We start from the raw sequence: 12,751 nt of genomic DNA, 5'->3' as shown, positions 1-12,751 counted from the left end.
TGATATCTGAAAGCACTCTGGGGAAAACCTGCTTTGAGATCCTGACTCTAGCCTCACCTCCCTATCCAGAATAAACGTTACAGCACAAGGCTTCCTGTAACTTTTTTTAAATTGCCTTTCTATTATTTTGTAGTTCTGATCTTAGCCCTTCCGAAGGGCACCTGAAGAAATTATCTTAATCAGTAACACGTGTTGGAGGAAACGGCACATAATTTAATGGTATTGACCAAAAGCTATACACCATGTTCTTGTGATTAGAGGCACCCTCTCCCTACTTATCTGATTAAAAGTGATGTGTGTAGTTGGAATGTCGTCAAACTAGCTACAAGAATGAACTGTAATGAAAGTCAGTGATAGTCAATTATTTAGCAGTGATTTTTTTGAACAATAAAAGGATTATTATAGGCAACAATAGTCATGCTGAAGCGTTTAGGAAAAAGTAACCAGTTCTTATGTGCTACTTTTTTGTCTGACTAACCCCATAATCTTAATGCTGTAGCCCTTTTCCTGCCTCATTCTGACCCCCTTCTTGCCAATTTGTTACCCCCATTCATCGTCTTCTATCTCCAGTTAAATTGCAAGCTCTGTGGACCCAGGGACCTTGTCTATTTGTTCTGGACAGCATCTAGCACCCTGTTGGGCAGTGTAGAAATTATTATAAGCCCTGAAGCTAACGAATCATTTTTATTTCCTGATGTTTTTCAGGTGTAACGTATGCTGCAAAAGGATATTTTGATGCTCTGGTTAAAATGGGGGAGTTGGCCAGTGAAAGCCAAGGATCTAAAGAACTGGGTAAGTCAGGCAGTTTAATCATATAAATAGTCAGTGTTTTTAAGTAACAGGTGAAACCAAATTCAGCTCAAGAGGTATGTTGTCAGATCTAATGGGGAATTCCCACCCTACCTCCTCAAATGGATGGCCTCTGGCAGGGATGTCCCTTTGGATTTGAAATACTAGCTTTAACTAAGACAGCCTTCTTGTTGGCCACACAGTAAGTGACTCAGTGTGGTTTCTGGCCTCCTCAATTGGCAATGCTGTACAAATGAGGAATTTCAACTAACATGAGCTCAGTTGGCATGCTCCTCCCTTAAAAAAACAAGGAAGCCATCTGACATTGCCCTTTCGAGAGGGAAAAGAAAAATCTCAATTGCCTGGTTTTTATTTGGTCTTTTTAGAGTGATCATCTAGCATATGGTTGGGCAAACCTGCAACAGATGGACCGTCTAGGTGGAATATTTGTGATGGTGGAATAAATCCACCTCCAGTCTGTATGAGATTCACTGTGTTGTTTGTCTCAATACGTGGTGTGTTAGTATGCATTGCCAGGAAAACGTCATCACAAGCTTCCAGTTATTTAAAGTTAAAGATCAAAGCATGTTTTTGTCCCATGTTAGGTAAACACACACAGGTTTGGTCTGACTGTGCTGTGGCAGTGACTTGAAAAGTGTAGCTATTGCTTTCCTGTCCTTGCGGGAGAAGAGGCAGTCCCTGCCTTTCACATAACCAACAGAAGAATGCAGGCTTCTAGGCAGCAAGTATATTTTCAAAGACTTCTTGCTGCGTGCTCACTGATACTACTTGAGCTCTGTCTGAGTGGGATAAATAGTGGCTAACATTCCAACTATCTCCCTTACCCCTCTTACCTCTGAAGATGGGAATGCAAGTTATTTTCTTAACACATGAATCATTTTGATTGCTTGGCGCAAACGTGTGGCTGACTTTGTTTTTTCCAGGTTGCTTGCTGGGGGAAGTGTTCCTGAGCAGCTGCCCAGGTCTCTTTATCTGGGTTAGAAGAGGATGTGGTTTGGAAATATCATTCCAGTTATGAGTGTTTGCAGCCACTGCTAAGGCAAACTCCACTGGCAGGCCTGACTTAGCTGAGTTAACGTGAAGATGTTTGACTTGCGGACTCTGCTCGGGCTTCTGTTGATGACCCATTTTCGACGGGGTTCTAGAACGGCTGTAACTATTTCTGTGGGTGAAACGGTTGCATAATCTTGGATGCTCTGTTTTTTACTGACCATTGACAGCGTTTAGGTTTGAAGAGTTTGGGCGAGTGAGTTTGCTTGAACGGTTAGAGCAAAGGTGTCTGACTTTTAAAAAAGCTAAACGGCGCCAGCCAACTAGCTAGTTCCTGCCCCTTTGAAAGGCAGAAGAGGTAGGCTGCAAAGAGAGAGAGGACAGTGTAAACCTTTACTCTGGTCTGAACAGGAGTGCTTGTTTTTGGCAGAAATCTCCTACAGCGTTTTAGGGGACAGACCCAGCTGTGTGCTGCTGGAGCTGGATTTGCAAGCTGGACCCTGCTGACTGCAACAGAGCGATTGCCGGCTCTGGTACCTGCTGTCTGCAGTTTTCCTATTTGAATGCACCCCATGACTTGTATTTGCCCAGCAGATTAGAATTACTCCAATGGCACCATCAGTTCTAACCCGTTCAGTGGCTCTTCCTTTCCCTCCCTTCTATTTACTCTTGAGATAAAGCATTCACGGAACTGCACTTCCACTTCTGGTATGTGTCCTGCCTTAACTCTTGAGTTCTCTCCTCTCATTTCAGCTCCACATAAATGTGTTCCTTTCTCCCAAGCTCCCCTTTGTAGATGCACCATCGTCCCTTGCTCAGCGTTCAGCTGCCCTGGGGTATGTCTACACTGCAAAAATAACCCATAGCAGCGAGCCTCAAAGCTTGAGGCAACTGATTCAGGCTTGTGGGGTTTAAAATAGCCATGTAGCCATTCCTGCTCAGGCTGCACCCTGGGCTCCGAAACCTGGCAAAGGGAGAAGATCTCTCAGCCCAGGCTCCAGCCCAAGTGGGAACAGTTTGTTTTTAGCCCCATAGTCAGTTGTCCCTCAGGCTCTGAGAGTTGCTGCCGAGGGCTTTTTTGCCATGTAGATGTACCCTTAAACATTTTGCCTTGTAGTCTTCTGGAATGGAAGTAAACGATTCTTTCCTACTGATTCCACCTGCTGGTCTTGCTAGCCAGAGTACCGTACTAGGTAACTGCCTTAGTACTAGGTAATATCTCTAAGGAGCAGTTGATTATGGACAAAGGCCTCAGGTGAGGTGACTTTAGAAGGTTTCCAAAATTAGGGACCATATACCTCCTGTCTTCAGTTTGGATCAGTCCTGCTTTCAGTAAGTTCCATGCAAAATTCCATTGACCCAACTGCTTTAGTGTACTGTAAATTCTAGATTCTGACATTGGACCAACTATGCACAATACGCTGGCTTAATCTGAAGCTTTTGTGGAGAAGCGTTAAATGTCGTATCAGATTAAAACTGCCCACAGTAATCTGCTTCTGTGTAATAAATGAACACTAAAAAGAAACCTGATCTCCTAGATGGTGCATGGAGCAACACCACTAATGAAGGTTGTATGAGTATTTCCATTTGAAGGGTTCATCTTCCGCTTCTCATAATTCTTCCAATTTCTTTACCTTCTTTGCTGAAATATGTGGCAACTTAGCTTTGACCCCAGAAGTGACAGTTTTCTAATTTTTTTTAGCAAAAATAGTTCAGCCCTATGAGAACATAACTTTCCCATTTATATTAAAAGCTTTTTGCTTCCCATTTTGAACAGCTTCAGTGATTTGAGAGAAACTTGAAATCTGGTATGTCATTTGGTGATCTGGTGGGAATTCATTGCCGTTTGTGGAAAAATATAAAGCTTTAAAAAAGGGCTTCTGGAACGTACATACTGAATACATACATAATCTGCCAGGATTCTTTTGGTTGGGTGACTTGAATATTTTCAGTGCATTTGAAAAAGTTCGAATATTGCATTTTTAATTCTTGTTGCACAGCTCCTTGGCTCAGGGCTTAAAATTTAAAATAATGAAAATATTTTGACGAACCTTGCGGTTTTGCTCTCTAGTCTGAATAAGCAGATCTAAAATAAAAGCCTGTGCTTAAGTTATTCATGTTCTATTGGGTGTGGTCTAATATTCACAGCTTTTGCTGCATGGATTTTAAAAAGCATAGTATACTGGAGACTAAAGTCTAGGAGGGCTGATGTGGCCAATGACATAAACTGCTTCCTAATAGGGCATGGGAGAGGAGACCTTTTGAAAATGGTTTTCTAAACAAAATCCCTGATTGAAGGTATTGGTTTTCCTGGGAAGACCTTGAACTTATCAATCCTTTTAACAAGATACAATTCACTTGGTGATAGCATCAAACAAGTGCTGTTTGTTTACTTCGATCTAGGTTACCTCATTCATTACTAGACGTTTTAACAGGCAGTTAATAAATTACTATCTTGCATTAATGGAGCAAACTTAAGCTGATCCTCCCTTTGTGTTGGGGGGAGGATATATCTTCCTCCTTTACCAACATGAAAAGATGTTCCCGGATGTATGCAGTGACTTTGTCCTGTTCTTTCTAGACTATGTCTACACTTGCAATTGAACGACACAACTTTTGTTTTTCACAGGTACTTAAACCCCCTCTCCCCCTGAAAGTTTTGCCGTGGCAAGTGCCTGTGTGAACGCCTGCATTGTCGGCAGGAGCACGCAAACCCCACTCATTGGGGGTGGAAGTACTTTGTCGGGAAAAAGTGCCGACAAACAGCATTTACATTGCCCAACTTTTAGCAACACTGCCATGTCAACCCAGCCATGTTGCTAAAAGCTGTGTGGTGTAGACATGGCCTTGGCTTGGGATATTTTTGTCTCCTAGGCTCACAGACTTTAAGGTCAGAAGGGACCATCGTGATCAGCTAGTCTGACTTCCTGCACATTGCAGGCCACAGAATCTCACCCACCCACTCCTGAAATAGAAGCTAAGCTGGCTGAGTTACTGAAGTCCTCAAATGATGGTTTAAACTAAAGACTTTAAGTTACAGAGAATTCACCATTTACACTAGTTTAAATCTACTAATGACCCATGCCCCATGCTGCAGAAGAAGGCAACCCCTCCCTTCCCCACCCTGTGGGGTCTCAGCCAATCTGACCCAGGGGAAAATTCCTTCCTGACCCCAGTCAGGATCAGTTAGACCAGTTGGTCTCAACCAGGGGTATGAGTACCCCTGTGGATACACACAGGTCTTCCAGGGGGACATCAACTTGTCTAGAGATTTTGCCTAGTTTTACAACAGGGTACATAAAAAGCACTAGCAAAGTCAGTACAAACTAAAATTTCATAGACCATGATTTGTTTATACTGCTCTATGTACTATACATTGAAATAAAAGTACAATGTTTATATTCCAATTGATTTATTTTATAATTAGATGGTAAAAATGAATCAGCAATTTGTCAGTAATAGTGTGGCTACGACACTTTTTTGTATTGTGTCTGATTTTTGTAAGTTTAAGTGAGGTGAAACTTGGGAGTACACAAGACAAATCTGACTCTAGAAAGGGTATGGTAGTCTGGAAAGGTTGAGAACCAGCTGAGTGAGACCCTGAGCATGTAGGCAATACCCACCAGGCAGTTAAGTTGGGATATTTTTCATTTTGAAGAAGAATGACCAGTCTGACACAGCTGAATGCTAAACTCTGCAGTCCTACCATCCAGAGGAGAAAGTCCCAGGTAGTTGATTGTTTCCATTTCTGGAGAGAAAAGGTTAAGCATTCTGGCTTTGTTAAATGAGTCTGACCCCTTTATAAAAGTTAATGAGGAATATTATGAGAGTAGAGTCCATGTCTCAGATTTCCAGCCTGCTGTAACTTTTGTAGCATGAATGTGTGAGTGTAATGAGCTCTTTCCATTTTGACTGAGCCAAAAGTGGAAAAACTGCCATCACAAGTTGTATTCTTTTAGTCCTGTGCAACCTTGCAGCCGGTCTTGAGAACCCAGGCTTATTTAATCCTCCTGGTGATGTTTGTTCACTCCTCTGAGTTGAATCTTGTGAGTGTAATGAATGTTGTTTGAAATCTTTCAGCAGCCTTTCTAATCCCCCTCAGGCCTCCACCCACCCACATTTAATTCCCCGCTCTCTGGTTCCTAGTCTAAAATCTGATTCTGGAGAATGTATAAAAGACAAGTGTGTAGAAAGGATGATCTCATGTAGTAACCGATAAAGCAATAAAAATAAAGCATTCTGGCTGTAATAGACTCTGGTTTGTTGAGCATTTAAGTAGAAGTGTCTCTGGTGTCTGCTCCGATCAGAACTCCACGAGGAAGCCTCAAGTTGCTGACACTGGACTTCATGTATAGACAGATGCCATCTCATGGGCTGGGGGGGCTGAAAATCACCTCATTTCTCTTGATGCTCAGTAACAAACAGCAACCGATTTTTGGAACATTCTGTCTGCGTGCCCCAGAGAGGGCCTTTAAAGGTGCTTTGTACAGGGAAAAATTGTGTTATTACCTTTGTGCTTCTCTTCCTGATGCACAAAGAACATGACCAGTATTTCACTGCTTTTCTTTCTGTCTTTAAAATATCAGGAAAATAAGGGAAGACCAGACTTGAGCTGGAGGTCTATTTGGAGCTTTCTCTGCTCTTGACAGGGCCAGAGGTGCTGAAGCTGTACTAGGGATCACGTCTCCCTCCTCTCTGGCAGACGTTTGTGTTTAAATAGTTACTAAGCTTTCTGCCGTGATCTCTCCTGGATGTCGTTTGCGGTAGTGGCACAGGGTGCCTCTTGTGTTGGCTGTGTCTTAGAGTGGAAGCTTCTAGAGGCAGGGACATGTGCTAAGAACAGTGATCCTCAATAAATGTGGAAAATGAAGACTCCCTTGTGAGGTAGGTACTTGACGAGAGATTGCATGAAGTAAGAAATTCCATGCATGTTTCTTTCCATTGGCACTGCGGATTAGGTGGGGCACTAGCCACAGAGTACAGGCAGACTTCTGCTCTGAATTGGTGTACTGAGGCTCTCAATGATTTGTGTGGAGCCTTGCTGAATAGCAGGGCAACCCCTATCCTGCACAAAGCTGCTCTAGAGTTACTCTGAGCCCTTGTTAATGAGTTGTCGAGTGGGAGTTGCATATTGGCTATCTCACTGTATGCTGCCCTGAAAGGAAAACTGGCAGTCAGGCATATTGTAAATGAAGTGTCTGTAGCTGCTGGTTGTGCTAGATTCTGAAGCATCATGATTTTGTAGTCCCCCCAAGTGTCTTATTAGAGGATGGAGAAGCAAACTTAATTTAGGGTTTCAGAGCGGTAGCTGTGTTAGTCTGGATCAGCAAAAACAACAAGGAGTCTTTGTGGCACCTTAAAGACTAAGAAATTTGTTACTCTCGAAGGTGCCTCAAGGACTCCTCATTGTTTTAATGTAGGGTGTTCAGGGTCTTTCCTGGGCGTGGGATGCTGCAAGTCGAGCGAATATGCCCAGGTTGGGTGGGGGTCAGGTGCAGTCCAGCCAGCAGTAGAACTATAGACTAGTTGCCTTGATGCTCCTGGGAACTGAGGTACAACTACACTGCCCAAAAAAGGCAGTGACCCTCAAAGCCTGGGTCAGTGGACTTGGGCTGTGGGGCTAAAAATAGCAGTGGAGACGTTGCCACTCAGGCTGGAGCCTGGGCTCTGAGACCCTCGCTGGATTTCAGAGCCTGGGCTCCAGCCCAAGAGGCGAAGTCTGCTGCTGTTTTTAGCCCCACCGTGTGACCCGGGCTCTGAGACTCTCTCTGCAGTGTAGACGTGCCCTCTTTCACGTCCCTGAAATGTGGCTTTCACGCCCTTTCCCTGCTTGTTTCATTTTCGTGTCTGTTGGCATCTCTCGTTATTGTTCCCCACACAGAAAAACTAGACCCGCGCCCACGGTGCGAACTCTCCCTTTGGGAGAGATTCCGTGTGCTGCTTAATTCGATGTGTGCAATGCCTTGCACAATGGGTCCAGGCCGTAACTAAGGCTCCTAGGCTCTATGGCAACACCAAGAATAAATAAAGAAGGATTCCGAGGCGTCACGAGGAGCTGTGTACTGATTTCAAGCGGGGCGCTTGGATGAAGTGACTGGTCGCTGTAGAGCCTGTTGGGTTTGGGCTTGGAACGGACGTCTTTGGAAAGTGCTTCTGAAGAACTTTTTTGTAAATTTTTACTGAAGCATCTAAGTGACTCAGTCATGTAGACACCGGCCAAGGGATCATGCTATCCAAAGTACCTGGTATGTTACATACTGGGTCATGGTCAAGGCACAGCATATCTTTCCCCCCCCCCCCCCCCCCCCCCCCCCCCCCCCAAGGAAAAGCGTTTGTCTGGAGTTGCAAGCGGTTGTAGGCAGCAAGTGACTTTTCTCTTGGCCCAGTGTGCATGGGCCTGGTGAGACTCCAACTAGATTTCACTGGGGAGCAGCAGAGCAAGTTCAGAAAACCCCTGCAGGGCTGGGGAAGAGAAGTCGTGATTCCCTATTCACCAGGCTCCTCTCAGATCAGTCAAGGCTGCTGCTGCAGGAATTTTCCCGGAAAGAGGAAGGAAATAGGGTGGCTAATCTCTGTGCTGAGATGAAACTACCCTCCGATGGAAAACAGTTTCCTTCCAGGATTTGCAACTGATATACAGTTTGCTCGATCTAATTATAACCGATGGCACCCCCGTGTGAAAGCTCTGTTATGGAGCTGTTTGTAATGTAAGTGGAGAAGACTAGACTTAAAAACCTTAAACTGCCCTTGTAAGGCAAGATTTAAAATACTCCCTTTAGAAATTGCAGATGGATGCATGATAGAGGTGTTTATGGCAAGGGTACATTCTGCTTTGCTTTTACTGCATGCTGAGAAGGATTTCTGTAGTCTGATCTGCGGGAGAAAAGCCTGGTAAGGCTCCATGGCACATCACTTAAGGAGAATCCCATCCCAGGACCAGAATCCATCCTGCCTGCCTGCATTCTAGCATGGACAATCAGATGGGGGTGGGGGTGCATCCACGCTCATTTAGGAACTAAACAGTGTGGCCTCTTGGGGCTGGGGAAGTCAGGCTATTACTTGTTAAACCGGTTTTGAAAGTATTGTTAACGTGCGAGGCACGTTCTTCTTTGAGTGTAGAACCGGAGCATGCCCTGCCTCCTGTACATACTGGTGCCTTTGGCCCAGATTGGAAGCTTTGTAGTACTGTGCCGAATCCTCTGGGGCATTGTATTAATCTTTTAATTGGATTTGCAGTTCTCAGGTAGCTGCTTCCTATGGCAGCAGAGAGAGTTATAAACACTGTGAATGTTAAAGGTCGTTTGTCTGGGTAAGGCAGTTAATCTGGAAACATGTACAAGGGACCAGGGACTGCTGCTTACTGGAGCTGGCTAGTGGGGTTTGCAATGTTCTGTGAACTGTGTGCTGCTCAGTCGCTTAACATATCCGTTTACATTCTCCTCCGAGAGGGCTACGAAGGAAAACCCAAGCTGAATGTCCAGAAATGTTGCCCAATGGCCAGGCCTGTCCGATTGTGAAATAGCACCCCTAGGGCGAGTCCTGTTAGCCGGTGGAGTAACCTCCCTATGGAAGTAGTGGAAGCCCCATTGCTTGAGTCATTTAACATGGGAGTGGGCAAAGCACTGAAATCAGATAACCCTGAACTGGCAGGAGAACAGAGACTCTGCACCTCTCCATCTGTGATCCTGTTAAGAGCTAGTCAGTCAGAGAAAGAAACTGCCCTGTACACATAGGAAGCCATGCCCTGGTGTGCCTTAATCCTAAAATTTCTCAGATTTAAAGTAACTGCCTTTGGGATTGGTGCCAGGGGTTACACTTTCCCTACTACACCCCCAACAGTATCTTCACACTGCTGCTCGTGAGTCTTTGTTTGAAATGTGGGGCTCATTGAGTGGAGAACGCTCTTCGCAGCAGCTCTCTGGCCTCCCTTAAATCTTGATGGAGATACAGCTGTGCCACTAGCCCCTGACGATTCAGAAAGCAGACTTGCTGACTCAGCTTCTCCTCCCTGTGCCCCCCATGGATGGCTGCAGTGCCTTTCTTCAGCCGCTTGGCAAGAGACAAGCTGCGCATGTGTTCCTGGGAAGCCCGGTGGGCAAAGAGACGAATAGCTCAGGATAGCACATGCAGTTTTTAGCTGCTTGATTCTTGACTGTGAAGTTCGAATGAAATAGCAAACCTAGTGAGTCTATTTTAGAGGGCTATTGATTTTGTTCAGTGTGAAGATGAAGAGCCCGCTCTGTGTAGCAGCACCCTCTGCATACAACAAAACTGCATGTAGTTCATACCCCCTTCCCTCTTCACATTTCACATAGATAGTCTTTGTTTTCCTTCAGGTACAGAATGTAGCCAGAATGTGTATTCTGTAGCAGTCATTGCTGTCGCTCTTTTCACGGTCTATAACAGGGATAGGCAACCTATGGCACGCATGCCGAAGGCGGCACGCAAGCTGATTTTCGGCAGCACTCACTGTCCAGGTCGTGGCCACTGAGCCGGGGGGCTCTGCATTTTAATTTAATTTTTAAATGAAGCTTCTTAAACATCTTAAAAACTTTATCTACTTTACATACAACAATAGTTTAGTTATATATTAGACTTATAGAAAGAGACCTTCTAAAAATGTTAAAATGTATGACTGGTACACGAAACCTTAAATTAGAGTGAATAAATGAAGACTCGGCACAGCACTTCTGAAAGGTTGCTGACCCCTGATCTATAAAGTGTCCCTTGTCTGGGACTTTGACTTTCATAGGCTAGGCTTTCTTTAATGCTTTTCTGTACACCATAACATTGGTCAAAACGATTGCCGTTAGCATGCCTATTTCGCTGGGAAAAACTGAGTACTAACATTAATTCAGTACCGTCCACTTAAACATAACATCATCAAAACCTGGAGGAAATGGGTTTTCCTCTGTGAAATCAAAGGTGCCAAAATGCAACAAAAACCTTTAATAACTGCCCCAACAATGGACTTTCTGTTTAGTGTTGTTCTTTTTACAGCCTCCAAAGTTTTCCTGTTGAAGTAGGAGCTATTATGCAAATAAACTTTTCCTATTTACGTAACCAAAATATAGTTTTGTGAGACAGTGGAGTGCTGTTAAATTAACACCTGTTAAAAGAGCACATCCTTAGTGGTGGTTTCTAGCCAGTCTCTGTAGCATGGTAGGAACCTCCTCCAATAATAATGTCTTTAAAGAGACATCACCAGCCTGTTGAGGCTCCCAAACTTGCCTACCTTTGAAGGCAGAGGTCTCAGTATCCCTGAATCCCAAAGAGGCCAACTGTCCCTTTAACTGGGAATTTCTACAACCCACAGCCTAACAAATGACTGACTCCTAATTAGCCACTTTCTGCAATCCAATTAGTAACCTTGATAAGCCTGACACATTTCAGAGGGGGACTCATTTTCTTTGTCTCTCCATTTTGGGTGGCGGAAGTGAGGGGGAGTGGGAAGGTTGCACTCTAAAAATTCTTATCACCTTCCAAACATCTGCTGGCGTATGTGAAAACAAAAGACCTTGCAAAAAGGAAAGAAGACTTATTGACAACCCACCCCCCACCCCCCGTAGAAATAATTCTGGAAATGAGACAGGCTGACTAGGGATTTCTTCACACGTGCTCTGTGGGATCCAGAATGTTTTGTTGTAAGTGTGCGTCAGAAAGGTGCATAATGCATATAGAAGTCACTGTATGCATAGTTGAAGGGCTGGCCTTGCCTTGTCTCAACTGAATTAGCTTTTCCAGCTATGCTATTTGACCAGATACAGATAAAAAATAAAATACTCACGCATAAATTGTGTGGGGTGTGTGTGTTAAGATGGCCTGAGATCATTGGTGTTGAACAGGAAAATCAACTTACCTCTCTCTCTCTTCTTTGAGCTCTTACCTACTATTTGATAAAACTCAAATGGAAAGTTTAGAGAGAAATGTCTGTCTCTTCACTTTGCTTACCTCTTGTATTTCTCAGCACTTTGCATATAGTTCAGGGGTTCTCAAACTGGGGTCAGGATCCCTCAGGGGGTCATGAGGTTATTACATGGGGGGAACGCGAGCTGCCAGCCTCCACCCCAAGCCCCACTTCACCTCCAGCATTTATAAGGGTATTAAATATATTTAAGTGTTTTTAATTTAAAGGGGGGGTTGCACTCAGAGGCTTGCTGTGTGAAAGGGGTCACCAGTACAAAAGTGAGAGAACCATTGGTGTTGCTAGTCCCCTCTTTCTGTAACTTTCATACAAGAGGTTTTCAAAGAGGAAAAAATGTGATTGCAAAACCACAAAAATGGTCATGACAAACCTGGAGCTAATATTTTACCGTAAACTAGCTTTCAAGATATCATTGTCCCTTCAAATACATGATTTGTTCTCCCTTTTTTCGCCTGTGATAAAGCTGTCGAAAACGCTGTCAGTCTGAATAACCAGAAGCTTTAAATGGACTGTCTTCCCCCATCCGCCTTCTAGGGGAGACCTGCTCTGCAAGAGGCAGGCCTAATCGTTCAGGGTTATGGATACTGCTAACCGATTGTGTCCTTTATGAAGAAGTCCCCAGCTGCTGTGATGCTAAACCAGCACATAACAATTCTTGTTCCTCTGCCACATTTGGGCATTGGAGGCATTTGTTGCCTCTCCCTCTTCTCTCCCCGCCCCCCCTTCACTGGGGTTACTAGTGCTCAAATGCAGAAGGCTCATGTAATTTCTGGCTGGCTGAGTCTTTGCCGTTGTAATGAGGTCTGTATATTGATGCCCTCCTGTGTCTGTTAATTAGTACTTTACCCTGAATATAGTCCCTACCTCTCCCCTGTGTAAGCTTCCTGGGTAATTGGACGTTAGAGATTTGCTGATGAATGCGGGGGGAAGAATGCATGTGTGTGGAGGGGAGCAGTTCTCTAAAAGAAAAGAGCTGACCCTTGATGCAGAATCTCTAACAAGTAGTACAAATGCAGCTTGATAACT

The 12,751-nt window shown here is 44.4% G+C and overlaps 1 protein-coding gene across 6 annotated transcripts in view; it reads left to right on the top strand.

Moving 5' to 3' along the window:
• BAIAP2 (BAR/IMD domain containing adaptor protein 2) overlaps nt 1–12,751 on the top strand; it is an 83,557-nt gene that overhangs the window by 18,455 nt on the left and 52,351 nt on the right. For all 6 annotated transcript variants that reach the window (XR_010591936.1, XM_065563762.1, XM_065563765.1 and 3 more), the window contains exon 3: nt 706–792. Coding sequence is in view for 5 of the 6 variants with exons in the window: in XM_065563762.1 (XP_065419834.1) it covers nt 706–792 (87 nt within the window). In the remaining variant the exon portion in view is untranslated. The remainder of the gene's footprint in view (nt 1–705; nt 793–12,751) is intronic.

Source organism: Chrysemys picta, chromosome 12 (assembly GCF_011386835.1).
Source record: "Chrysemys picta bellii isolate R12L10 chromosome 12, ASM1138683v2, whole genome shotgun sequence".
Taxonomy (NCBI): Eukaryota; Metazoa; Chordata; order Testudines; family Emydidae; genus Chrysemys; species Chrysemys picta.
Note: the sequence above shows the minus strand (reverse complement) of the source record. Positions and strands in the feature narration are given on the sequence as shown.